Below are 27,178 nucleotides of genomic sequence, written 5' to 3'. Positions count from 1 at the left end.
ACATAATTTAAATCTGTGTGTCTGTTGAGCTGAAATATTAAAAACAAAAATATATTTGTAAATATTGCTCTTCTACGCAATTCTCACTAATTCAAGTGAGGTTTAGCAAGCAAGCTGCGTTTTTAATCTAATAAACATTATCTCTCTTTTTCTGTTCTTTCAGTGATGTGATTATATTAAACTTCGTCTCCCGCTCACTGATAGATAACGATAAAATAATCAGGCGTTAATTCACAGGTGAGTACATAATTACAAACATATATCTATCTACATATATAAAACTGTCTGTCCTGACTGGCTGACTGATTCGATCGGACTCGAACTCATTTCCAAAGAGATGATTCAAATTCATTTGGGGGGTTTTTCACACTTTTCGGAAAATAAATTCCCCTCTGGAGGAAATAGCGGTGAAATATTTTTTGGGTGAAGTTTCTGGTTCCAATTCATATTCTAGGGACTTTATAAGATTCCTTTGAGCTTTCTTTTCCTTTTGGGGCAAGTTTTATGTTTTGTCCGATGGGTTTCAATATTATTTTCAAAGCCCTTCATACGAATTCCATATTGAGCCTTAAATAGAGAAGAACTCTCCAGATTTGTTTAGCTCTAGGCAGCTCATGAATCTAAAACTGAACTATCGAAAAAATCGTTTGTGTAGTCGAAAAATTTCGGACAGCTCCGTCGAAATTGATTTGTATTCAGCTGTTTAAGTTTGGGCATGTCAAGATATCGCTATGGGGATCTAATACTAGAGGCCTTTATGGAGTTCCGGCGCCCAATGGCTCTCGAAGAAGTGGTGGAATATGTGGCCGAGATGACGGACAGATCGATTGTCGAGGTGCGTCTGCCCGTGGACAATACACTGACAGCTGCCTGGCTGCATGGCTTTGTGCAGCGGGAAAATGATCTCTATTCGCTGGTGGAGGACGCGAGGCCTCCTCCTGGTGGCACCGATCGCAGGACTCGCACCAATAGCACCACAAGCTATAGGAACAGACACAACTGAATGCCAGCAGCAGCAGGCTGTGTGATTTTTAGTTCGATTGAGTTATAAAATTGGTATTGAAGAACTTTGGACTATGAGGTTGATTGTGGATCCACGGACTTACCAAGGTCAAATTTAAGGCTCCTCGATTTAATGGGATTTCCTTATGTTGACACACTCTTTAAGGGTATAAGACGCAACTCCCAATTCCATTCCGAAGGACAAAATAATTTGAAGGACATTAAGTCTAAGGCACAAATCTTAATAGGGCAACTGTAAAATTGTTCAAGAAAAAACGAACGAAAAAAAAATCAAAACCTTTTATAAAGTACATAATAAAAAGTCTTTAATACGTTCTCTGCACTTCGATTCCTTTAAAATGATCAGGTCTTAAATATGGCAGATAAATGTGTGTATATACCAAAGCGCAAGGCTCTACATTTCAATTTTGGTTAGATAACAAATAAAATATTATAAATCTTAGTTCTCTAGACAAGAAACAACATACTAAGTTTGGTGCACCTAGCTCATATAATTCCCGATTTATGCTTAAATGATCAAATATCAAGAACGGCAGGAGATATTGATAAATGATCATTTGCTCGTTCTGCGTACTTTACAGGTGAATATATATTTCAACTTTCAAGGTGCTAGCTCGCATAGTTCTCGAGAAAGGCGTGCAGTTGGATGGACGGACGGATATGGCTAGATCCAAGCAGCTGTTGATAATGCTCACGAATAAATATACTTTATGATATGGCAGACGTTTTCTTCCGTCTGTTTTATAAATTTTCATACAACGTTTATGGGTTGAGGATAAAACAAGTAAGAGGTTCTAGTCGGGAGCTCCCGACTGGGGATACCCTTAAACCTCTTCTTCCAACAGGCGATAGGTATAAAATGAAACATACTTGATGTATATATACTATTCTAGAAGCTACATGTCAAGTTTGGTGACTCTAGCTCATATTATTTGCCGAAATTGTTCAAAAAACAGGATTAAGATATCGATTTTGATCGATTACTTGGAAACGGGGCAAGTTATATCGGAATTCCGAATATCGGAAACAAACTCGATCTGCGCGGGCACTAGGAGGACCTACAGCTAAAATTGTCACTAGCTCATACATACGGACGGATAGACGGATAGACGGACGGACGGACGGACCGACGGACAGATAGACGGACATGGCTAGATCGACTCGGCTGTTGATGCTGATGCTTCATTCTGCCTGTTACATACATTTGCACAAATAAATTAAACCCTTTTTACCCATTTTTAATGGATTCAGGGTATACAAATTAGCGATGCAATTCCCAAATGCGAGATAATAATGGGAATATATACTACATTAACTTGTCCGAGTACTATCTATCGAAGATCTCAGATTTTGTTTAAGAACCCTATTTACAGTTTAGTTAGGAGAGCATTTTATGGTGTTCGACATTTTACAAGCACGGGAAAGCCCCTTAACTCATCCGAGTACTATCTATCGTAGACCTCAGGTTGAAACCAAAATGCCCCTCCTTAGCTTTGTTCAGCGAAATCACTTTAAATTGCTTGGAGACTTGGCGACGAGATCACGTTGAATTTTCTGCAGATTTCAACAGGCCGCCCGGCACGGTGACCCCATCGAAAAAAACAAATCCACAGCTAAATGGAAAACAATTCGCATTTGTTGTATATTCGACGCCCAAAGGGCGGCAGGTGGATTGTCGCCTCAAATTGGTCTGTCAGGCGCTTATAACGTGCTCCACTTCCGTTAGCGCTAAAAAGCCAAACAACTAGGACATTGGCCGACCAAGCAGCTCCGGTCAGCTGCCCCCCCGTCAGCTGCCCCCCTCAGGTGCCACCGTCAGTTGCCCCGGCAGGCAGCCCGTCTGGCAAACTCTCAGGTATTCCGGCTGCCCCCTTCTACAAAACTAAGACTATTAAATCACATTTTACGAGCCTTAAGTGCACAATTAAAAGCATTTCGTGAATGTTTGAAAGTGTGGCGTTTTCTTGGCTACAGTGGCCAACGCACCACCGCAGCAATTGACCCACCCGACCCACCTAAGCCACCTGCTGGCCCCGTCCAGCCACCTTGTTGCCATTTGCTGCTCTTTCGGCTGCTTTGTCTGTGACTGTGTCTAGTACTTTTCTTCTTCTCGTTCGCTGGGGCGTAATTAAATTTGCAGCTTCTGCCCCTTGAGAGGGTAGGCGGGATGGTGTGTGGAGGGGGGGGGCTTGTGGGCTGCAGCTTTTGGGCTCTGAAAAACCAAATAAATCGATTATGGTTTGATGTTTATTTTTAAACATGCAACTCGCAAGTAGACCAAGTTTTGGGTAACAATGCTCAAATATGGCATTGGCTTGCTTTGGGGTAGGGGACGGGGGATTGGGGTGTTAGAGGGTTGGCGGCCATTTAGAATCCCAAAGGAATCTGAAATTGTAGTGGCAGCTGGATATGCGAATGGGCTTATACTTTTCAATGGACTTCTCTTGAATTGATTTTTTGGCCAATTAACATGGCTTGCTTAAAAATAGCTTGCTAATAAATGGCTAAAAATATTTTAAAGGCGGTTTCAAAATGATCAAAAATGTCCTAAGAGCGGTTTTGTAAAATGGCTTTAAAATATTTGCAAATTTGTTTTGAAGAAAAATTATTTGTAGTGTTTGAAAGCGTCCCAATCCTGGGATTTTAACTGGTTCGAAAGTGGTTGCAAGTCTTTTTTTTGAGCGGTTTAAAAATAGCCAAAAAATGGCTAAATATATTTTAAAAGCGGTTTCAAAGTAAACAACAAAGGGTTTCTGAGGGCTTTTGAAAATTGACTTAAAAATATTTTCAAATTTTTTTTATATTCAAAACTTTTTCCGAGTTGGTTCGAAAGTGGTTTCAAAATTGTTTGTGATGGGTCGAAATCATATCTGAGACCTTTACGAAGCCTTATTTTTTTTGGCATTCCTTTAAAAAAGGCTTTAAAATACTTACCCAATCCGTTGCGGTATTTGCTCAAAATGAGTTGAGGGCGAGGGCTGTTGCTTAATGTTAAAAAAACTGGTACATAAATGTTTTAACTGTGCTGCGACAACATGGCTTTCAAAATTGATAAGATACAACAAAGTGTGCGATATAATTACAAGCCCTACATTCCTACACCTGACTGGGGTTCGAACCAAGTTCCTTGTTTCTGCCTTGCTGCTAATCAAAGCCCCGTCAAGACGCTGGTGCACCATCCTCTAAAAGGGGGGCCAAAGTCGGGCAGGGGCAAAACAAAACGCAACTAAGTAAGTAATATGAACTTAGTAGGCGTGTGAAGTGCACACTTAATGGGCTGTTGCCTGCGGGTGGTAGGCTAAGCATAAGGCTTACATGGTTGGGGAGGGGGGGGGGGGTATGTGGGCGGGGGCTATGTGAGGCTGCAGCTCGTGTCGCTCACACCACTTCAACGTGCTACACACACACACAGCCCACCCCAATGCCACTTCCAGCTCCAGCTGCAGTTTGAGCTCGAGTTCCAGTTCCACTCTACGCACACGCCTAAGTGCGGAAGCATGTTCAAGTGTGTTGAAAATGGAAAGCAATGTGTTACTAGTTCCTCTACATCTTCCACTTTTTCATCATCATCTACTCTACATTTGCATACCCTGTATATGTGCAGAGCGCATTTGAGGGCATTTAAATGCGGCGACAGTGCATGTGATGAGATTACTTTTGAACCTATCAAAAACCGATCTAAAATTATTTTTCAGTAAATAGTCTTGTCTAAAAAATAAATTTCTGCCAGTTAGAAAAGGTAAACAAACATTAATATTTGTAGAAAACATTTTCTTAAATTTCTTAAAATAATTTATTCAGGGTTTTTAGTGTAAATATATTTTAATATATTATTTATATAATATATGTTATATATTAAATTTTGCAAATATGCATTCGATTTGTGCACAGGGCATTTGCAAGTCGAGCAGACTCCTCTGGCTCAAGCTTAATATTTTCATACATATTTTAATTTTTATTTTGTTGTTGTTGTTGTTGCTGTTGCTGCTGTTGTTGCTTTTGTTGTGGCATGACGTCACGCCCTTGCGGCCCAGTTCAGACATTTGACAACTCAAAGCAGCAGAAACTTGCCCCCAACGGCGGAAGGCAAGGCAAAGCGGCAAGGAAGCAGCCCTGACGTTGACATTAGCTGCAATCGCCGGCTCTTGCGAGAACGTGGCAAATGTGATGGACGCACACAGTTGGTGAAAGGGCAGGGGGGTGGTGTAGGGTTTGGCTTTCGGAGCGATATCTATTTCACGAATATACCAGTACTTCCGGCGCTGGGCGCCTTTTGGATAACCTGCTTCTGGCGGCCAAGGGCTGGGCAGGATGTCGCTACATCGGGGAGTTGGGCCAGCGTCTGTGCGTGGAGCTGACTTTAAAATGCAACATTTATGTAGTTTATTGCATGTTTGGACACGTACGTGACATTTTGCCAATCGCACAGGATGCGGCCCAGCGATGACAACCGGATATATGCATATGCGCGCACCAAGCAACCAGCCACGGCTCTTTGTCTTTGGTCGTTAGCGATTTGCAATCTATGCACAGCTGCCGGTTTCGCATTGACAAAGGCCTCAAATCCCAAGCCCAACAGTGCGCTACAAAAGTCAGCTGTCAAAGTGGCCACATTTGAATGGAAATCATGCCAAAGCCAAATGCACTCAACTAACTCATACGCAACGCGGAACGTACATGTGGAGGATAAGGACTGCCTGGAAATGGGACAGCATTAAAATAAGGGATCCACCATGGCTGAAGATTTAATTGGCTCAGTTTAGGATTCAAGCTGATGTCTTGCCTTTGGGCTTGGTTGTTTGAACTGTTTTTCATGAACCCAGCTTATGGTTGAGTTCTAAGTTTTTCCTTAACTGAAAATGAATAGGCGAAGAGTTCGGTTCGGATCACGGCCATTCCTCAAAACTAGAGAATACGTACGTTGTATATATGTTATTGGACCCTTTACGTATAAAGTTATATTTGTTGCAAGTATATATATGGAGGTTTGTGTAAATCGCGTAGATCGCAGAAACGACTAAAGATAAAGACTTCATATATATATATATATATATACTCCTATATCAAACGCAAAACGATAATTTCTAATTTCTTTTTGCATCTCCAGCTATCGAAGCGATTTTGAGAAATGTACAAATATAAAAAAGGAAAAAAAATCAAGTTTTGTAGATATATGTGTAGAGGAAAGTTCTAGTGATTGTGGCGGCTGCTCGCAAGCTGTGTACAGGGTATCTCCTGGTCGGGCACTTTCTATTTGAGCACATTCTTTTTTAGGTATTTATTTATTTTTTGCTTGGCATTAGGTAATCCCCAACTGTTCGTATGCCTTTATGCGCAGTGCTGGCAAGCTCAGCGCCTGAGGTCTGGCCAAGAGTCCTTGGACCCATAAAATTCACGTAGCATAACTAATAGGTCTTTTGCTCCAAGTTTGTAGCTGGCTTTTGCACTGGCTTTACGCGTACCGTTTGCTTTTGTACTGCGCCGTTGTCCTTTCGTCCTGTCGATTGCAGTTCAATGCACGCGCATTGAAATTGTTTTCATTATTTCATTTCATTTGGCCACGCAATCTGCACCTGAGAGTTATGGGCCCATGGCGCTCCATGGCCATGGATGGAAGCCAAGGCCCAAAGCAGCCTAAAAGCATGCAATGCCAATAAGCGTTAGCCATTCAGTAAATACGACGTCGCTTTCCAACGATTGCTGGCAGAGAAGCCGGCGGAAAAATATTCGTGAAGTTCAAATGAAAATGCATAATTCAAACTTAATGCAAACGCAAACAGTTTTTCTCCAATTCTCGCTCTACCTCTCTTCGTCTCTCTCTCTCTCTCTCTAGCTCTGTGTGTACAGGTGCAGCAGTGTGTGCTTAAATTAAATATTGACAGTCGTAGTTGTCCTACGTGCATGTAAGCCCCATATTATGATTGTGTGCGCGCGTTGGGTCCCAGCTTGTGCGACAGCAATAAAAACAAGCAAAAGAAAAAGGCTTCTTTGGTCGAGACCCCACCGATACCCTGCACCTATCTATCTTCACAAACATTCTAAAACAAGTAAGAGGTTCCAGTCGGGAGCTCCCGACTAGGGGATACCCCGAATTCTCTTCTTCCAACAGGCGATAGGTATAAAATGAAAGATACTTGATGTATATATATACTATTCTTGAAGCTACATGTCAAGTTTGGTGACTCTAGCTCTAAAAACTCTAAAAACAGTATTTAGATATCGATTTTTATCTTATTATTTTGTAATATATCTTATTATATTACTTGCTTTCTTCTGTTCATTGTCCAATCTGTATCAAACTTTTGGAGCAAACATATGGCATCCAACTGTGTGTACAACCCAAGGTCCCAGACTAAACCTCTTAAAAGGCAATTTTATCGGATTTGGCTGAGATTTGGGGAGAGGCAAAGCTGTATCTAAAAAGTTGACATATTCATCAATCTAAGTATACCATATGAGAGAGTACAAACCGAATTTGGTATGTCTAGCTCTCAAAGGCTTCCATGTATGCTCATAAAACCGAAGTACTATATCGATTTTTATCGATTTCATGGAAGTGGCGCAAGTTATCGGTTCAGGGCAGTTTTGCAGCCTTGATACCCTGACAATATTTAGTATATTCCCATTCTATAATTTTGTATTATCTCTATTCTTATTTCGGTTTTGTTCCTTTTTGTCTCATATATCAAATAATAAATAGTTTCTTCTTCTTTTATTGAAATGCCTCTAGTTAAAATTCCATAACTTGCAGCTCCTATATATCGCTCAGCTCGTACCCGTCGAGCTGTAGAGACATAGGAGCTGTATTTTGATTTGATTTATTAATATTTTGTGAGTCTCATGTTGACAACAAAAACAAACAGAAAACAATATAATCGACACACGCCCAATATTTAAACGTATCGAACTGAATATAAACGATTTACGAAACGGGGCTTCCAGGTTTTTTACGGTCTGTAAATAAAAATTCGGAACAATTGAAAGCAAAAACATTAAAAAATTGTTGAAAAAGGCCGTGGAAATTGTTGTTATAAAATGTTTATTACCGAGCACGTAAGCGGCTTACAATTCCGGCGGAGTAGCAAAAATCACAGTTGCAGGTGGCCCGCAGGGTCAGGAGCAGGTGCAGTTACTGACTGACGGTGGGAGGGTGAGAGAGGGGGGAGGGGGGTGGTGGGGGCATAGTTACAGTAACAGTTGCAGCTGCAGTTTATTTATTAGTCGCGTCCATTTGTTTGGCTGAATTTTCAGGAACTGATTTCGCTTTGTTGGCGCATAAAATTTCATTTGCAAATATGAGGCAAGGCAAGAGGAGGGCCGAGAGTGGGTGCTGGAGGGGCTAAAGATGGGGGCGGGGGAGGCCTTGCTGCTGTTTATTTATTTAAGCAATTGCCGCTGTCAACAATGGGGCGAAAGCGTTGCCAAAATGGGCGCTAAACTGGGCGCAACCCAAATCTATCGATATAAGAGAGAGCGAGTGAGAGTGGGAGGGGATTGGGGTGGGGGGCTTGGGTGTTGTGCAAATGAAAATCGAAATGGAAATGGTGAAAATGGCAGTGTCAACATCCTAGCTGTCGACATTGATGTCTGCAATTGGACAATTTTCGTATTTTTGTTTATCTATCTGCTGTTGCTCTTCGCCTTCCAACTCATTTTCTTCATTTACATTTTCCTATTACCAGCCGACACTCCCCCTCACAGCCGCCCGCTCCACATCACATTTTCCCACCATTTGCCAAGCAAATGTTGTGCACGGCAATAAATATACCAGCAAATGTCCTGGCGTCAGTCGTGGTCCTGAAACTGGAATTAGAACTGCAAAATGAAACCTTACGAAACGTCATTTAACTTGATAAACATGAATGGAGCGCATATAGTTGCGTATAACGAAAGTTTAGATACCCTATAGTTACACACACAAAACAAAATGGTGAGCATTATCTGAGTCTTTTCTAGACAATATTCAACTTGGCTAAGTTTTAATCTATAAATATATAAGCCATTAGTTATATATCATCCGATCTGTGTTCACATCTGATCGGATTCCTTTCCTATATCTATATAGAATTGAAAGTCAATAAATTTAAATGCCACATCATGCTTTTACTTGTCTGTCTAACTTTAATATTGAGGCGGCAGACAAGTCTTTAGCCACTAAAAACAAAAGTGCTTCATGTTTCCATTAAAAAAGGGTTCAACGAACTACCGAGGAGTCAAAAAAAAAACCAAACATGCGAAGTGCATGTATTGAGAAATGGAAATTGTAAAATGAAAGAGTTACAGATTTTTTCTTGCGCCAGAATAAAAGAGAAGCTTAATAGAGCTGAAGGCAATGCAAAAGTAACGTGCACAAGCTAAGTAAACGACATTTTGCTGACCATAACTCACAAATGTAGGCCGGCAAAAGACAAATGTGAAAAAAGGGCGAATGCCTAGCACAAAGATACCCTGTAGATGGTGATAATACCATACGAAAATAATATATTTATTAATTCTGCGGTGCAGAATATTTTGGTGTGAAGTTTGGTTAGAAAATATAATTTTAATCAAAAATATTTTTTAATATTTATGTGTTCAATTTTTTTTTATAGGGTATAAGCTTACTTGCGACTATGTTGATTATTTTAAGAACTGAAAAAAAAGTAGTTTGTTGAAAGAAAATTCGTATTAGCTGCAAAGAAGGATGTGCAGCAGGACTTAAGACCCTGCAACAAATTTGATTCGAATATAATTTCATTAAAATGTATTTTTTAATTAGCCTTTTTTTTATGGGGTATAAGGATACTTATGATTATGTTGATCACATCTATAAATTAACAAAAATGTTATTTAAAGAAAGAAAATTCACAGTAGCTCGAAGAAAGGATATACGACAGAACTTTAAGTCAATAAATTTGATTTTCAATATAATATCATAAATAATATTCTGTAATATTCTGTATAAATTTTGTATATGGTAGAAGGACAGTTGCGATCTTGCACATCGATTCTATATCTGATTAACTTCCATAACTGATTCATTATTTCTACAACTGATTTGTATACCCTGTTTCGTACTCTAAAGTAATACTGCAACTATATCCAATTTTTTTGGAGCCCTTCATTAAATATAGTATGATTAATCACAGGGTACAGGGTGTAAACAGATATATCCGTTAACCAATAAATCAGGATATATTGTAGCATTAGGAGACCTGCAAGGCTGTGTTGCTTTTTTACAGGGTATAGACGCACATATTTGCGAGCGTGTCAATAAATTTACCCGCTGCCTTTTCGGCACATTTTCAGACAGCTTTAATTGGGCATGAAAAACTTAATGGCCACGCCCCTTGGCAATGCATAACTAGCCCACTTTGCAAGCAGGTCGCTAAGCTAGGGGGCGTGGCGAAGCCTGCCAAAAAAAATAGAATGAATGCAGCAAGATTTGCAAAAGACTGGGGTTTGGGGGCGATGGGGAGAGAGGGAAATTCGGCAGCAAAAATTTAAAAGTTTCTTCTAGTCGGGAGTATTTGACCCTGACCCGAGTTACCCTAACCCAAGTTACCCTCAACTGAGCTGAGCTGCCATTACAAGCCATTCAACTTGTTTCTATATATATAAGTATATATCACTCTGAACTCCACATGTTGGGAAACATGTTCTTGAGTAACTTCAGTGTTCATGGGCCGATCTATATGAATTTTTCAGGGATTAATTATGGCACAGAAACTTGTGTTAATACCGAAGGCCAAGGCTGTAATTTGAATTGTTTACAACTTTGGAACAAAACGTTGGGCAGCAATAAATTAACAAATATTTTTCAGATGTACCAGAGCTTTATGAGAGCCTCCATACCACAATTGGTCTCTATAGCTCTTATCAGCTCTGAGATTTGGTCTTAAAACAGAATTTCCATATCGATTTTTATAGATTTCGAGAAGTTATCGATGTTTGATATGCGCGTGCTTTTTTAGAGGACTTACGTTCAAAATACCTCTAGGGAGAAGGTTTCCTACATACAGATAGACGGACGGACGGACGGACGGACCTGGCCACATCGATTTGGCTGGAATAGCTTTATATGAAATCTGCCTGTGACATACATCTGCACAAAGCCTTTATACCCGTTTTACGCATTTTATATGGGTTCAGCGCAAAAGGCAAATTAAATCAACAAACAGGAAACTTGAGAGCTGAGGCAAGTCGAGGCCAGAACTTGCCGCAACTACTTAGCGTCAGCGGCAGCCGCTCCAGCTGGTCAATGGCCGACGACAGCAACGCATCCGCCCTCCGTGCCACCCGCAAACAAGCCGCATTCAGTTCAAATGCAGCCGCGGTCCTCTGCCGAGAAATGTGATAAATGGATGGGGACAGGCCGCAGGCCTTGGCTGGCCTAGGAGCTCGGAGAGGGGCGTGGGGCAAGCGAGGGCGCCCGGCGACAAGTAAATTAAATGGAATGGCGTAAGGCGTAAACTAAAATGCCGCACGCCATTTTGTTTTTTAAATATATAAACACAATAAATATAAAAATAATAAAAGCGCCAGCCAAATGTTTGGGCTGTAAAAATTGTTTACGACCACTAAAGGAAAACCGCGACAACACGACGCAGCAGCAGCAGAAGCAACAACAACAACAACAACAAAAACAACAATAACTAAAGCAGCCAAGGCTGCGTAAGTGTGTGTATGTGCGTGTGTGTGTGTGTGCTGGTTGTTTGTTAACCGGAAGTTTGCGGTTATGCGACAGACTCGTCGCCATATTGTGAATGTTTATGCGGTCGCTTACCGGACAATTTAATGTGTGGGCAGATGAAGGAGAATGAGAGAGGGTGATGGGTGGAGGGGGGGGGGGGAAGAGAAAGAAAGAATGTGGGGGAAAGTAGGCGTGTTAGAGAGAAAGAGAGAGAGGGAAACGGTATTACGTTTCTAAGATGCAAAGAGAGAGTACCAAGGTGTTGGAGAGGCAGAGAGAGATTAAAAGAGAGAGAGAGAGCGAGAGAGAGAGGGAGAGAGTGTAGAAGTTTAAGCAAAGGAAGGGGAAGAGTCAAGGAGGTAAACAGTATTAGAATTGGAAAGAAACGTCTTCCATGGAGATATACTACTAATATATCTCGTAGCTGAGGTGAAAAATTCAAACTTCAGTTAAATCTGGAAATTTCGTGACCTCAATTGTGGCATATGCCGAAAACAAGGCTTTACATGTATTTGGGGTAGCCGAATATGTGTAGTTCATTTATGTACATATGGCTAAGTCTTTGCACAACACTATTTTATCTTCCAGGGCTACTAATCTCCTGATTTGGGAATCGATATATATCGATTTTGGCTTAATGTAAATTGTCTCAGGTTGTGTGCTATTTTTTTGTCTGCGTATTTGAAGAGCTTTCAAAGGTTAAGCTGACAAAATGGATTGACTTCTTTAACAGGCTTTACTGTGGCCTGCATTTCGATTTCCGAACCGGAATCGAAGCAGCCAATAAAATATGGCTAGACAATTATTGAGAGCAACGATGCAGGCGGCCACGTGTTGGCAAACGAAAAGGCAATTGAAAAATTATGTTAATTTCTTGGCGGCCCAAATGCAATATGGAGGAAAATCTGAAAGAAGAACCCAAAGGGTTTTCCGGCATTCCAGAACGTTGGCAATTTATTAGCACCAGCCCTGCCCGCTGCCCACAGTAAGAAACCCCCCGCCTGTGGGCGTAGCACACTATTTAGAAATACAATACAGGCAGACGCCAGGCGTAGGCAAAGGGGTGAGGGGGAAGGGGGGGGGGGGTTGGGTATGGGGCGGTGGATGCTGGCCCCAAAGCCGTCGCTTCCGTGATTAATGTCCGTCGTGGGCTTTTGTGCCGGCGCGCAAAATATTCATGTAATCTACTTTAAAGCTCGAGCATTGCATAATTTTTGTATGCAGAGAAGGAGACTATCTATGCTTTTTTTTCTATTGCAGTTTCGCCTTTCTTCTGCTTTCCACCCCCCCCTTTGCTGATGCCACTGTTTGCATGCAATTTGGAGCAGAGCAGCTGCCAGTGTGCAGGTCGTGGATGCTTCGGATTAGCCAGAGCCAGGCAACTAGGCAACGAGGCGTCTCGCAAGTGGACAGCAGCAGCCGCAGCAGCAGCAGCAGCAGCAGATACCACCAAAATAGATGGGCCAAATGGATGGGACTCCAGTTGGACGCGTCGGCCCAGTGGCAACTAACCAAAGCCCGAAGCTGGCCGAGATTCTGGCCTAAAATATGCCAGCCAGTAAGCGTAAAATTATGGCTTAGCCAGATATTAAGTGTAGGTAAGTGTGTGGTTAGGTTATGTTTAGCACATGTTCGTGTTGCTTAATAACATGCAGTTGAGGTTATGTACGGTATATGTTGAGGTTAGGTTGAGAGACGCTGTGAAAATAGAGCATCATCAGCTGTTTGCGTTAAAGTGAACTTCTTGCAAATTCAGCAAACATTTAAGAGCAAAGCCGGGTAATAAATGTTGTCCCTTAGCCAACGCGCAGGCCAAGTTTTCATGACTTTTTTGCATGTATGTGTGGATTAACAAATGCATGCACGAAGTTTTCACTTTCAACAAATACAGACAAACCTATGCTTACTGACTCCCTATGCGATTCTCATGAATTCAAGTAAGGCAAAGGTTTGCAAGCTCTGCTTTTATTGTGTTATGCTAACAAGTTGTGTTGGCAATTTACTAAGCTTTATCTCTGCTAATGCTTTCACTTTTTTTTTTTATTCTTTTGCATACTCTTTTGCCTTCTCTCCTTTTCTATCGCTCTTTGTTTCTCTTTACTATTTTATTGAGTGATGAGTAGGTATGCGTATTTTTGGGTAAGTTGGGTTACATTTACATACATATGTATATGCGTATATATATACTTATTTTATTACAAATCAGTTTATGATGAAACGAAGCTTCGTTTCACCCGCTGCTAGCGTACAATCACATTGAGTCCAATCATGCATGCACTTTTGCGTTGGCCAGTGTGACCAGCTCCTTGCTGTGACTGTTATTGCATATTATATTATGAAAACAATCGAGGAATAAATGTGCTAAGAAAAACATTTACATTTGCTTGTCGTCTATTATTATTTAAAATGAAAATGGAATCGTACTCGCTACTCGATGCTGGGCACTGCCAGTACTCGATGCTGACAGCGCCTAAGGCCCTGCGCTGGCTGCTCTTGTTTTTACAGTGCTCACCAAATATTTTTCCTTTGACTCAAAGAGCGATGGCGGCAAATAAAATAAATCACGTTCGATAATATTTTTGCCTGTTCCGCTTTGGTCGCTGCTTCGCCTTTGCCTGTGCCTTTCAATTCGTTTTGCTTTCGTTTCCTTTTTGGCTGCCTTGCGGCAAAATTATTTCATTTTCTCTGGCCGGGGAGGTGGTGTAAAATGGGGGGGGGGGTGGATGGAGCGGCATAATAGTTATTGCCAGCGAGTTGACAGCCCTGGCCACAGATACCATGCCTCTCTCTCTCTCTCGCTCCCTCGCTCTGTGGCGTCCTGTCTCTGTCTCACTTGTTGCTGTTGATTTGATTTTATTGCAGCGCAATGTCAAGTAAAAATATTTAATGCCAATATTGCAGCTTGACGGTGTGTGTGTGTGTGTGTGTGTGTGTGTGTGTACAACCCATCTTATTAGCCATGTTGCCTGCAGCAGCAGTTGCAACTGTGCAACGAGCTGCGCAAAGCGTTGTCATAGGCACTTAGCCGGCCTGGCCGTGGCATATGCCGTGTGGCATGTGGCAAGCCGGATGACGCAGCTAAGAAATTGCCAATCGCACACAGTCAACAGAGCAGCAGCTTCGACTCCAGCTACCACTCCGACTCTCACTCCGACTCCCACTCCGACTACGACTCCCACTCCAACTCCCACTCCGATTCCAGCTGCCGTCGTCGACTCAAGCACAAAAAGCACTCGGCCAACGAAATTGGTTTTGCGGTTTCGCCAACCCCCTCCCACCTTGCCATAGCCCAGAAACCAGTGCCTTTGCTTCCCATTCCCGAGCACAGAATGACTGAAATGCCGCAGGTCAACTTTTGGCTCTGACATATTACCAAATTGCTTGCTGGCATTTAAGCAATACAACTAATTTGTGTTAAAATTCCATTAGCACCAAATATGCAGAAATATGCCCAAGCAGGCGGCGAACGCGAGGGTATTGGCTGATTGGATTTCGACCAAAAAACTGGGGAAATCAACCACAAAATAGCTACTAAACACGGGCTGACTGAAAATCGCCCCAAATTGAAACTGACGAATTATTTGTCGCGATTGGTTTGAAAAGGCAAACCGATTTCAGCAGCTAATTGCACTCAAGTCACGAGAAGCCAGTTGGCAGTTAAATTGTGTCGCAGCCAACTTAATATGCAAGGCGAAGTTTCCGGCGCAGCCAACTTCATATGTAAAGCGAAAAACGCAGGCGCAGCCAACTTAACGCATGCGCCAGTGCTGCCAATTAAGCGGAAGCAAAAAGCACGCAAGCAAAGGCCAGCTGCTCAGTTCTTGTTAACAATTTTTGAGGCTTTATTATTATATGGTAAATAAATTTGACTTAAAGTTATAATATATATATACATATATGTATATATGTATATATACTAATAATATTTAGCAGCTTAGGAGGCAAACGTACAGTTTCGCTTTGGCAATATCTTAAAGTATTTGTAAACAAGGATGAAGAAGAAGAAGAAGAATAATAAGAAGTTCGGCAAGCCAAAGTTTGAATACCCTTGTACACTTAATTGTTAATCCGACGTTGATAAGAATTGGCTCATATGGCATATATAGCAAATGTGTCGAGTTTGGTTGAAATAACTTTTTAAACAAGAACATTTTTTATACAAAAAGCAACTATGTGATATAGTAGTCCGATATTGATAAGATTTTGTCTACATATGTTGATAAATAAAAAAGTTGTCCATGCAAGAACTTATTTATTGAGCGCTTGCTCCTAGGGTAGCCATATGATATAGAGGTCCGATTCGACCACTTCAGACAAATGTAAGACCTGCAAGTTTAACGACGATAGCTTTAAGACTGTGAGAATTGTTGGCAGAGACAAGGAGACAAATGGACAAACGGATCAAGAATATATATGTACCCTATGGGGTCGGATATGTCACCTCCTGTTCGTCATACTTTTCCTGACAAATAACAAAAAGCTTTATTAATTTTGAGAGAGTCTGAGTGTGTGTGGGAGCAAGAAACTATTATTTAAACAAGTTGCTGCATATTTCGCGAAACTTAAGTTAAAGAAATCAAATTTCAATAATTTGTAAATCTTATATTGCTTATTGTAAAGTTTCATGCTATTTACGTGACTGACATTTGGAATGCGAAATGGAACACATAAATGATATATAGTAGGCCAAGCCGAATGGACAGACAGGGTCGTTTCTCGTTTGTTTCATTTGCACGAGAGAAGCAAAGCAGTTCCAGGTGACAGTTTGAGAAAATTACCTATAACAAAACACATCAATTTTGTGACAAAGCTCCCCCACCCCAAAAAAAAAAAAATAAATAAAAAATAAAAAAAAAAATACTGAAAAAAATTAAAGCACACAAATTTCCGTGCAAAAAACCGCAAAGATTTTCAAACAGGTGGGTAAGTGACAAAGAAAAGAGAATTTAATTTAAAAAAAAAAGACAGCCGCTCTCGAGGAGGGTTGAACAATCGGCATATGCCCGCAGGCGTGCTAAATTAATTGAACGGAATACGCCGGATATTAATTGAGGGGGGGTACTTGAGATGTAATTGAAAAGTGAATTTTCGATTGGAAATCTAATTTGCGAACAACATTTTCTAATTGAAACAGCTCAAGACGCGGCACCGAAACTCAACCAAAGAGAACAGATACATATATGTATGTGTTTGTATATATATGCATATGTATTTATATAGATATATGATTAGAGCACAGGCATGGACGAGGGTAATCGCAAACTGGACATGCAGGACGAGCAAAAGGACGATGCCGATCTGGAGAAGATGCAGCGCGATACCACAAATTTGATGCGTCAATCGGAGAATTGTATGTTCACCATTCAGGTGGCGCCGGGCACCGTTATGCACATAAATATAGCACCCGAGACGGGTCCAATACCGGCCACCTGGTGCATATCCACGTTGATCATTCACAATGGCCAGCATTATACGAATACTATACACAATTTCACCGTGAATCCAGAATTGATACACAATTTGGGTTTGGTGCAGGATCCAGCCGGTGGCAATATATTGCAACAGCTGATGATGAGTCCCCTGGACTTGCCCCGTAATCCGGTGCAGTCCACGCCCCGCATTCTAGTCGGCGGCGGATTCGTTCAGCCAACGGCCATATATCGCATGGTGGAGCACTATTGCAGCTATGTGATGCGCACGGCCAGGATATTGGATAACGTCTTTGGTTGGGTGGCGCCACAGCAGAATCCCGTGCTGCCGGCCCTGGTCCAGGACATACACTTCACCAGCCAATCGCTGCAGGCGATGCTGGAGCGGGTTCAGCGTTCCGTGCAGGCTGCCGAACAGCTGTTTATGCCCAACGTGGCTCAGTTGCCGGCCAAAATTGAGGACGAGTCTCAGCAAACGGACATTAATGAGCTGCAGACCGACGAGGAGATCAGCAGCGAGACCGAAGATGAAACCGACGATGAGGGCGAGGCATGTGAGTGCACACCGGAGTTCGTGCCCTATGATGACTATGATGATTCGCAGATCAAGTGCGATAACGATTCGTCATCCTCGGATTCGGACATACGCAGCTCCATATTTTTGGGACCCGACTTTGAGGAGTTTCCGCAGCAGTTCTGGTCGCTAACCAGCAGCGAGGAGGAGAACGAGGAGGAGCAGGGCGATGAGGAGAGCTGGGAGAGCGATTTCGAGGATGATGAATCCTTCGATGCGTACATGGTGCGCCAGTTGCGCGCCCATGCTACCGGTCTGGCGACACGCCTCAATTCCGATTGGGTTAATCTGGCCAATGAGCCCACGCAGGCGGATGACGATGATTGGGACATTGGATCGTGCGGCACCAATGGCGACATTGAGGACATACGCTCCGAGATAAGCTGCAGCAGCGAGGATCTAAACGCCTGGCAGTACAACGAGGATCGCACCTTTGAGACAGAGCTCAGTCGTCCATTCCGGCGGCTGGTCGGCGAGCTGCCCGCCCAGACGGCCCAGGAGGAGCGTTACGCCTGGCGCCATTCGTACGAAAACTTTAACTATCGCCGGGGTCTGCGTCATAGTCCCAACTATCGTCAATATCCGGATGAGTCTGTGCCGCTCTCCTTCTATAGCCATTGGCGTCCCCAGGAGAATCTGGCCACTTCATCGGCCAGCTCACAAAGCGATAGTCCGGGTCGCAACGGTGCGCCGTATACCTTTTCGTTCTATTCGAATACTCTGGACTCAATGGACAACATGAACGATTCCATGCAACCGAACTTGTCGCAGATGCAGGACATCGATTTGGATGACTTGGATCAGGAGCGTGAGACAACGCCGGAGCCAAATTCGGAATCGGAACCAGATGAACTAGAAATGGATGTAGATATTGAACCGGATGAGATACCGCTCGATCAGCAAATAGTACCACTCGAAACTTTTATACAGCAAACGGACGAGCTAATTGCACAGATTTGGGCTAGCCTTTAAGTGTTGGCAAACAGCAAAAGATCAAACGGGAACCAGTTCCTAAACAATTGTTGTTTGTGTTCCGTCTTTTTTTTATACCAAATTTCAAATTCTTTTAACGCAATTCCTAGTTCCTAGCATTCAATTCTAACTAAACCAACTTAACCGATGTGCCTTCTGCTCAAATGACGAATGCCTTTATTGTTGTTCTGCGCTGCATTCGGCAATTTTTGCTTGGTCCTGACATGAACAAGTGCCTCCAGGACTCCGATGCGAGTCCCTTGACTATATCATCGTCTCACTAAATATTTAGAAGTAGGTTATTATATGAAAATCAAGTTGACTCTAAGCTTTTTGTTTACATCCACATATGGCAATAAATGTTCATGTGATCGTTTGCGTGTTCTTTAGAAGTGGTTCCAAAAGGCGTTCAAAATGGGTTCGCAGAATTAGTGTCAACTTTTGTTGCTTGATTTCAGCGATAGCTGGAAAACTATAAGAGGAGGTAGGAGGAGGTGTTTATAGGTAGTTGAAAGTTGTAATTGATTTTTCCAAAGCAAAGTGAGATATGTGTATGTATAATACTTGACGTTTAAAAATGGTTTAAGAGCTGGTTCAAAAAACGAACTGAAATATGCTAATTCGAACTTAAATATTTATAAGCTTTTTATCAATTGTAGATTGGTATAAAAACTACAGATATATATATATATATATATATCCTATATATATATGTACCATATATATCATCATAAATATCATCATATCGTATCATAAATATCATCTACATAATTGTTGCCTAATAATGGGATTAAAACGGGTTCAGGGACACAAATCTTAATATAATAGAAGCTGGCGAGAATAGATAAAATATGCTTTTTATAAAATTCGCTTTAGGTTATAAATATGCAATTAGGTTTTTATAGGAGTATCCAAAAATCAAGTCTTGGTTCAAAAATTGTTTTAATAGTGGTTCAGAGGCATATTTCAAAAAAATATTCAAATATATTAAAGATAGAAAACTCAATTGTGAATATGTGAAATCGAATATGAATCAAAAGCTTTTTTAGAAAAACCGGATTTAATTCAATTGGCAACACCAAAAAGTAAAAATGTCTACAAAAAAAAAAAAAAAGAAAAACAAAGCCTCTTCCCATTTAATTTAAATCTGTTTTTATTTTGCTGATCCTAATATCTTAAGAAGTTCTTCAGATGGATAGAAAGATTTAAAGCAGAGTTAGTTTTAGGAAGTGCAACAGTTCGCTTAAAGTTCGGAATTGCATTTTATAATTAATATTATTTTATATAAATAATATTTAATCAAATTATTTATAAAAGTTCCGCACAGGCAAAAAAAACAACCAACAAAGACCATCAACGCTTCGGTGTGCCTTTGATATTTGCTGTGCATTGTTTTTCAGTTTTAATTAAAACAATTTATGCCGATAAATTGAATTCAATTATTTTATTCTAGTTCAGCTCCAGCAATCCAGGCAGCCAGACGAGTCGGCCACCGGGCAGCCGGGCAACCGGGCAGCCGGGCAACCGGGCGACCCACTGCACTAAAAGCGCCTTACAAATGGATTTTTATTCTTTTTGTGGTTCGTTTCTCGTTTTTTGTGCTGTCAGTGAAAGGAAAGCTGAGAATAAAGCATGGATGCACAGGAAAATAAAGCAAGTAAGAGTGCTTCAGTCGGGAGTGACCGACTCTAGGGGATACCCTGTACTCAGCTATAAACATTCTAGATTCCTATTAGAGGTATCCAGGAAGTAAAATATTTATAAGCTGCTTATGCGAGAACCCAACGTTTGGCTTGAGGCCATTTATTAAAATCGATATTTATCGATAATTTATCGAAACTGAGAAAAACAAAGATAAATTTGTTTTGCTTATGATATAGGAGATAAAATATCCCTGAGATCGAGTCAGTCGACCTGATCAAGCAGATATATATAAATATTGGGATCCTTGTTCCTTCCTTCTGCCTGTTGCATGCACTGGCACAGCAACAATCTACCCCTTGTTAAGCATTTTCAATAGTTTGCGGGGTATAAAAACGTCGTAAGGCAGCTGCTGCGGTCGCCTTGTTAAGCTCTTGTTTTGTGCCAGAAAGAAAATGAAATAAGGCAAAGCCTGAGAAATGATTATACCATGGAATGCCAAGCATTGAATAAATCAAATATTTTTAGATTGCGGCCAGCATCACGTCGTTTAGTTCAGCTTAAATCAAAGAATCAACCCCATTTGAGCTCTGCTCCGATTGTGGCAAGTCCTAACAAATAGTTATTTAAATTTCAATTACAAGTTGTTGGCTGATTGTGCAAATTGGATTCAAACGATTTGGAATAGTTTTGGAATTATTCATTTTAATCACATGTGCAAGCGGCTGCTGAGGCTTTTCTTTTAAATCCTTAGACTAAGTTAATGAGAGGCGGAACAATTTTAAGTGATAGCGCTTGATATAATGAGCATATATAGAAAGACTTAGCACTCAATGAGCTGAATCCCTTTCAAATATGTCTATTTTTCCAAAAGCTGCCGTCAAGTTTTTTGAGCCGCACTGGCTTAAGTCCGGTGTTATAATTTGATATATGTTCGGAACTGAACATTAAGCTAGATAAGCTAGTTTTAGAACACCCGAACCTTAGACTGAACCGAAGCATACTTATGAAAAGAAAAGCCGATTGAATCCGTATAGGGTTATAGAGGGTAAAAGGATATATAAAGAAGGATGTATGTTCACGTCGGGATGACGAGCTGAGCTGATTTGTTCGTGCCCGTCTGTCTGTCTTAATATCGATAAATATCGAAGATAATCAGAGCTAGATACAGCTAAATTGATATGTAGGTTCTCGTTTGGCATGCACAGGCTTAGAATATTTGACTGTTTGGATACCTCAATCTGTTCCTACCGAAATTTCATAGAACTCACCTTTAAAGATATGTATATCCTTGCATTCTGATATACTCACAGAGTTGGGTGTTATCTGAGATCTGAATGAAATTTCATGAGGATCGGAATGTGTGCTCTTGTAGGCTTGTTCGATTTGAATGTCAGCTCGGATCTAGCTTCAAGGCATTTCGTGGTACTCAACACTCTCGACTTCCACTTGCTTTCCCGATTAATTCCTTGACTGTTCGCTTCCTTCCTATTCATATCTGCAGAATCTTGCCGTTAACTTTGGAATTGGTCTGTTTCACATTTGCCAAGTAATTCCCTGATTGTTCGCTTCCTTCTTATACCTATCTTCACCATTTTGCCGCAACATTCCCTTGTTCGCATCATTAATTTCGACTAGATGCATCTAATCCACCCACGATTTCTGCCGCTTTTGCCGACTGGGAAACGCTTTACTTACATGCCACATGCTGGTCAAAATGGTGGTTGCTACCGAAACTTTGGGGGGGGGGGGTTGGGCTTGGGCTTGGGTATGGGGATGGGTTACGGTTCAGTTTCAGGTTCGGCTTTCTTTGGTCTTTGGTCTTTGGTGGTCTCTGGGTCGGAGTTCAGTTCGTGCATGTGTAACGCACGTTCCGTGTGTTAACGAGTTGGAAAAATTATTATTACATTATTATTTTGTCTGCGGGTAATTCAGCAGCAACAGCAACAACAACACCATAAGGTGCTGTCTCTCTCTGTGTGCGTGTGTGTGTGTGAGGCTTACAATAACAATAAATTTCAATTCTTCACACAGAGGAAAGCGCCTGGCATTTCTAGGATGTAACTGTGGAACGGGTTGGCAAGCCTTAAGCAGCTTGCGCTCAGCAATTTATGCGCTATACGCGCGTTGGCTAAATAAATTTATAACTTACACACACACACACACACACACACACACGCACAAACTTGCAATCAGCTGCATAGTTGCGAAGCAGCCCCAACTGCCAGCCCCCTTCTCCATACCTTAACTCTTCCACAACTTGAAACGAGCTTTTGGTTTGTTTTTTATTTTATTTATTTTTTTTGTTGGTCTTGGTTTATTTTACAATCCTAGTGCTAGCTCCAACTGCAGGCACGCCCCTCGCCCATATTACTTTTGGCTACATTAGTAGCTTGCGTCCATTCCGACAGCAGACCCCCTTTCTACGCCCATGCTCGCCCGCCCCAGCCACAGCTCCCTCGGCTTACACATATGAGTTTATCTATGTCTCTGTCTTGTGTGCGCGTGAATTACGAAAATTTTCTTGCAATTAAAATTTGTTGCTTTCTGGGTATCATAATTTTATAAGTTTCAAACTAGAGACAGAGTGAGAGAGAGAGAGCGAGCGAGAGAGAAAGAGAGTGAGAGAGAGAGAGAGAGGGGGAAAGGACCTGCCAGACTCCGTTGAATTTAACAAATTACAAAAAGCTTTGTGCATATGCTTGAAATAGATGTGCAGCTATTTGTGAATAATAATGGAAAAGTTTTAGCTTTTTACCTAAAGCTTTAATATACGAAGTGTGCTGGCATAGTAAAACCATACGATTGCTGGCCGTAGCAGCTCCCCGGTTGCATTTGAATTGAAGTCAATATATTGTTAAATTGCAAAATTTAAATACAGAGCTTTAAGCTCAAAATTACACTTAAAGCTCTGCTAATGATATATTATTGAGTCGAATCGTCTTCTAATAAAGTATGTCAGTGCAAAATTGTTGCTATCAGTAAAAGTTAGCAATGTTTGTGTTAAGATTCGAAATACGTTAGCAAATCTTAGAACAAGCTTTAAGCTAAATGAAATGGTAGGGTTCTTAAAGTTCAAATCAGTAAAAATTTGTAACATTAAATGCTTATGTCTGTTCATGCTCTCTTCAAAGTGATAGCTTAAGCTGAATAGTTTAAAAGAGCTTCCCTCGGAAAGCTTTAAGTTTTGCTTAAAGCTTTAAAAGGCTTTTTGTGAAGTATGACACTGTATATGGTATTTCAAGCTACTTATAAAGCTTGAGCTTGGTTTGTGGCTTCTGAAGAAGATATAAAGTTGATCAGCGCCAAATCTGCAACGTTTACGGACAAGGCACAAAGGGGAATTAAAAAAAAATCAAATTTAAACCTTTCTCTGGTTCTCTCTCGAGAGAGTCAAATCAAGTGAGCTGTTTCAAATGTTAAACAAATACTAAATAAAGTTAAATTAGTCGTAAATTTTTTTTTTGCCTAAATACCCTGTAAAAGACTTGCAAACGGACATTCAAACTGAAAGTGTTAATTTCAGCCAGATGCATATCGTAAGCAGTTGTACTTAAATATACTATTCAGATGTATATATAAACGTATGTATATGTTGATTCATACACGCAGTTCTTGGCACGAACTACGTCTTGCGGAATTGGGGTAACACTTGTTAATTTTGTGTGGCAGTCAACGTTGCGTAACCGAGCTGTGGAATAGGACACTATTTATATATATCCCTAACATCTGGCACAGCTAAGAGTCCGTGTGCCCTGCTTGCGCCGGATAATTGGATTTATACGATGGACACGTGAGCTGCTTTACAACAATATTCTTGCATTAAAATAACCATGTGAAATTTGCAGCTTTAATTCAAATAATAATTGTTGCATGATGTCGAGACCGCATTGATCCCAGATTTGTGGCTGCTGATTTTGGGTATATGCTGCCGCATACGAAAGCTGCACTTTATAAATTTCTAATTACACATATGCGACAATGCCTGGGGCTCCGGCACGGGCGCACACATTTAAGCCAATGCTCAGGGCCAGGCTGGGTCAGAGCTGTGCAGAGCTTAAGAGCTGTCTATAACGCACCTGTGGAACTACGTACACTGCACAAAATTTGTCAGTATGCGAAGATTGAAAACTCTTACTGCATTTCGATACGATCATTTTATGGAAATCTTTCATTTGACTCAGAACTCAATTTGATCTTAACGATATGTGAATATTAAAGTGATCTACCAACCGGCTAGTATTTAGTATTTCTAATCTAAATCTGAACCACAGGAGCCTAAAGACAAGCAGCAGTTGGTTCGAACCATTAAATGAACCACAAAAAAACAGAAGCACTTGCGCCTTGATAAATACGTACTGAAATATTCTAGACGAGAGCTTTAAGAAGCTTTTCTGTTTTTCTATATAATTTCATCTCTAGATCTTGCCTATTTTTTGCTTTCCAATGTTCCTTTTTCTTTAGTTGATCAAATGTTTAAAGCTTTTACAAGCATGCTTAAACTTAAAAGAGCTTTCAGCACTTTTGCTGCACGCCAAAGCTCTATCTGGCTACACTTGAACAGTTGGTGGGCTAACATTTTGCGCAGTGTATAAGACACACACACACACAAACAAGCACACCAAGGCGCACGGAGACAATCGTTTCCCTTTGTCCCTGTTAATGCCACAAATACGCCTAAAATTATGTAAAGCACTTACGTCTTAGGCGCCCAAAATGGTGGCACATGCAGCGGTAACGCGGGCAACGTTGATGGCATCGGCTCATTTATAAATCGACGACAGTAAATTATAAATGGGATTTACTCCGACAACTAAGAGGGCTTCCTATGCAAAGCATGTGTGTGTGCGAGCGCGCGCGCGTGTGTGTGTGTGTGTGCACATCAACGCCTTTGTAAAATGGAGCTGTCCTTTGTCGCACACACACACACACACACATCGCGCACACACACGGGCGCCAGCGAGGCGCATATTAAAGTTCAAAAGGCAACGACAGGCAACGGGGACAGCAACTTGCAGCTGGCAGTGTAAAATGCTGGCAGCAGCTGTCGTTGAGTGGGCGTGCAGCCAGTGTTGAACAGCGGCCAAAAAAGCCTAAGGATGACAAAGACCGCACACACATACACACACGCGCGAGCGCACACACAGTCTAAATATGCAAAAGTGCCAAAAGCAAGTTCAAAAATAAAAAGATAGAAAAGAATTGAATGCTTGACTGGCAGTTATCCTGTAATCAAGTCTAATCCCACTTGCTGTCAAAGCTAAAAAGCACTTTAACCAGCTGTTAAGACTTAAACGCACTTCATTTAGGCGAAATCTTAAGCATCTATATAAGATTACAATTGTTTGAGTTGTCAATGTTATAAAGTGTTGCAGTGTTGCCACCTGGTAATGGTTTGCCCATATGGCAGTATTGGCTTGAAATTGCAAGCATGTGAATTTGGGAAGGATTATTGCGTTAAAAAGGAGCATACCTAAATAAAATAAAAACAAAGTTAATGTTAAATTTAACATGAACTTTGACTGCTTTGAATATTTTACCCTATCTAGGCTGCAAACTGAACTGAACTGAACCTTGAAGCAAGCAATACCCAAATACCGATAAGATCTGAGTTTGCCATAAGATTATTTTTACAAAATAGCGCCTGCATTTGTTGGATAGACAAAGCAGATATCCAGTTTCTATCTTTATTTGAAGCAAGCCAGTTTCTGCGATACCCTTGCGCTTAAATGAAAGGGTATCAAAGCAACCAATGCTAGGCCATTGGCATATGGCTGGGAACAAACAAACCAGTCGACGGCCCAAAAATACAAAAAAGACGGCTCAATCCAGAATCCGCACCAGATGTAAACAGTTCGTTGTGAGGATTTGCGCATAGTTGCGAACTAGAGAAAAAGCATGCGACACACACACATACGCGCGAAAAAGGATGCGCGATAAGAGGAGGCAGCTGACGCTCCTGCGGCCGTGGCTGAGGCTGTGGCTGAGGCTGTGGCTGAGGCTGTGGCAAAGGCTGTGCCTGATGCGGTGGTACGTAACGACGACAAGGTCGAATGGCTTAGGAAGTAATTTTAGCATTGTAAATCCTTTTCGAAAATTATAGCGACAGCCAGCTTGTAGTTACTGGCAGACAGCAAGAGGGGTGGGATAGACCAGATGGTACAATAGGGGGGTGGGGGTAGAGCTATCATAAGATCAAGCGCGGGCACAAATTGCGTTGGCTGCCTTCAAGTGTACGAAAATTTGTGCACCAATAACAACACACAAATATTTATATATGTATGTATAAATTCATATACCCTGTAGTTCGGGATAGTGGGTTGTGATCAGACCCCAGCAAATTGGCACCGTGTTGCCTCACATGTGGTTAGAAGAAGGGACAACGCAATCGCTTCTCCTATCCACGGGTGGAGAGCACAAGGAATTGTGATTATGCGCATGCTTCGTTCAACCCCGGTCTATAGGGTATGCATATATACATATAATTACGTTAACGCACACACATACACGCACGCACACACACACACACACGCGCATCGGCGACAGTCAAGCGCGAAAAAATTCATATGACATTTGAAAGGCTGCTCAGCCGCTCCGGCAACTGCCAGGGCTCAAGACAAGCCAAGACGGCGAATTGTGCTGGGTGTAAGATGGCAAGGCGACAGGAGGGTATGGCTTAGGGGATGCAGAAGAGGGGACGGTAGTTGGTTTAGTGAGTCACATATAGAGATAGACGCGTACATAAATTTGCTGGGCGTTCTAGCAAAAAATAATGCATGCATTCCCAATTTCAAAGTGCCTTCATCTAAAATATGTGCGGCAATTCAAGTACACACACACACACACACGCACACATGCCCGTAAATA

At 41.5% G+C, this 27,178-nt stretch overlaps 2 protein-coding genes and 2 long non-coding RNA genes across 6 annotated transcripts; all 4 read left to right on the top strand.

Moving 5' to 3' along the window:
- The first annotated feature begins 593 nt into the window (after positions 1-593).
- On the top strand, positions 594-1,345 carry LOC135428754 (uncharacterized). The gene has a single exon (XM_064682855.1). The coding sequence runs from the start codon at positions 716-718 to the stop codon at positions 1,001-1,003; it is 288 nt and encodes a 95-aa protein (XP_064538925.1). The 5' UTR covers positions 594-715; the 3' UTR covers positions 1,004-1,345.
- Positions 1,346-15,468: 14,123 nt separating this feature from the next.
- LOC135428793 (uncharacterized) lies at positions 15,469-15,942 on the top strand. The gene is made up of 2 exons (XR_010436318.1): positions 15,469-15,550; positions 15,629-15,942. It is a non-coding gene; the product is annotated as an uncharacterized LOC135428793 (long non-coding RNA).
- A 556-nt stretch (positions 15,943-16,498) lies between these two features.
- On the top strand, positions 16,499-19,046 carry LOC135428774 (uncharacterized). Of its 2 annotated transcripts, none has more exons than XM_064682871.1 (2): positions 16,499-16,614; positions 16,830-19,046. In XM_064682871.1, exon 2 carries the CDS (start codon positions 16,937-16,939, stop codon positions 18,668-18,670), a length of 1,734 nt encoding a protein of 577 aa, XP_064538941.1. In that variant the 5' UTR covers positions 16,499-16,614; positions 16,830-16,936; the 3' UTR covers positions 18,671-19,046. The 2 variants fall into 2 exon arrangements, with proteins under 2 accessions (XP_064538941.1, XP_064538942.1); XM_064682872.1 differs by having other exon boundaries at positions 16,521-16,618.
- Positions 19,047-23,778: 4,732 nt separating this feature from the next.
- Positions 23,779-24,567, top strand: LOC135428767 (uncharacterized). Of its 2 annotated transcripts, XR_010436312.1 has the most exons (3): positions 23,836-23,850; positions 23,924-24,104; positions 24,160-24,567. It is a non-coding gene; the product is annotated as an uncharacterized LOC135428767 (long non-coding RNA). The 2 variants fall into 2 exon arrangements; XR_010436311.1 differs by having other exon boundaries at positions 23,779-24,104.
- Positions 24,568-27,178: the final 2,611 nt, after the last annotated feature.

This window comes from Drosophila montana, unplaced genomic scaffold (assembly GCF_035044405.1).
Source record: "Drosophila montana isolate Dmon_TW-CO22-7 unplaced genomic scaffold, ASM3504440v1 contig_2534_1, whole genome shotgun sequence".
Lineage (NCBI taxonomy): Eukaryota > Metazoa > Arthropoda > Insecta > Diptera > Drosophilidae > Drosophila > Drosophila montana.
This window is presented reverse-complemented; position numbering and strand designations above follow the sequence as displayed.

Coding starts and splice junctions, on each gene's coding strand:
- LOC135428754 (XM_064682855.1), top strand. CDS start 716: ATGTCAAGATATCGCTATGGGGATCTAATACTAGAGGCCTTTATGGAG.
- LOC135428774 (XM_064682871.1), top strand. CDS start 16,937: ATGGACGAGGGTAATCGCAAACTGGACATGCAGGACGAGCAAAAGGAC.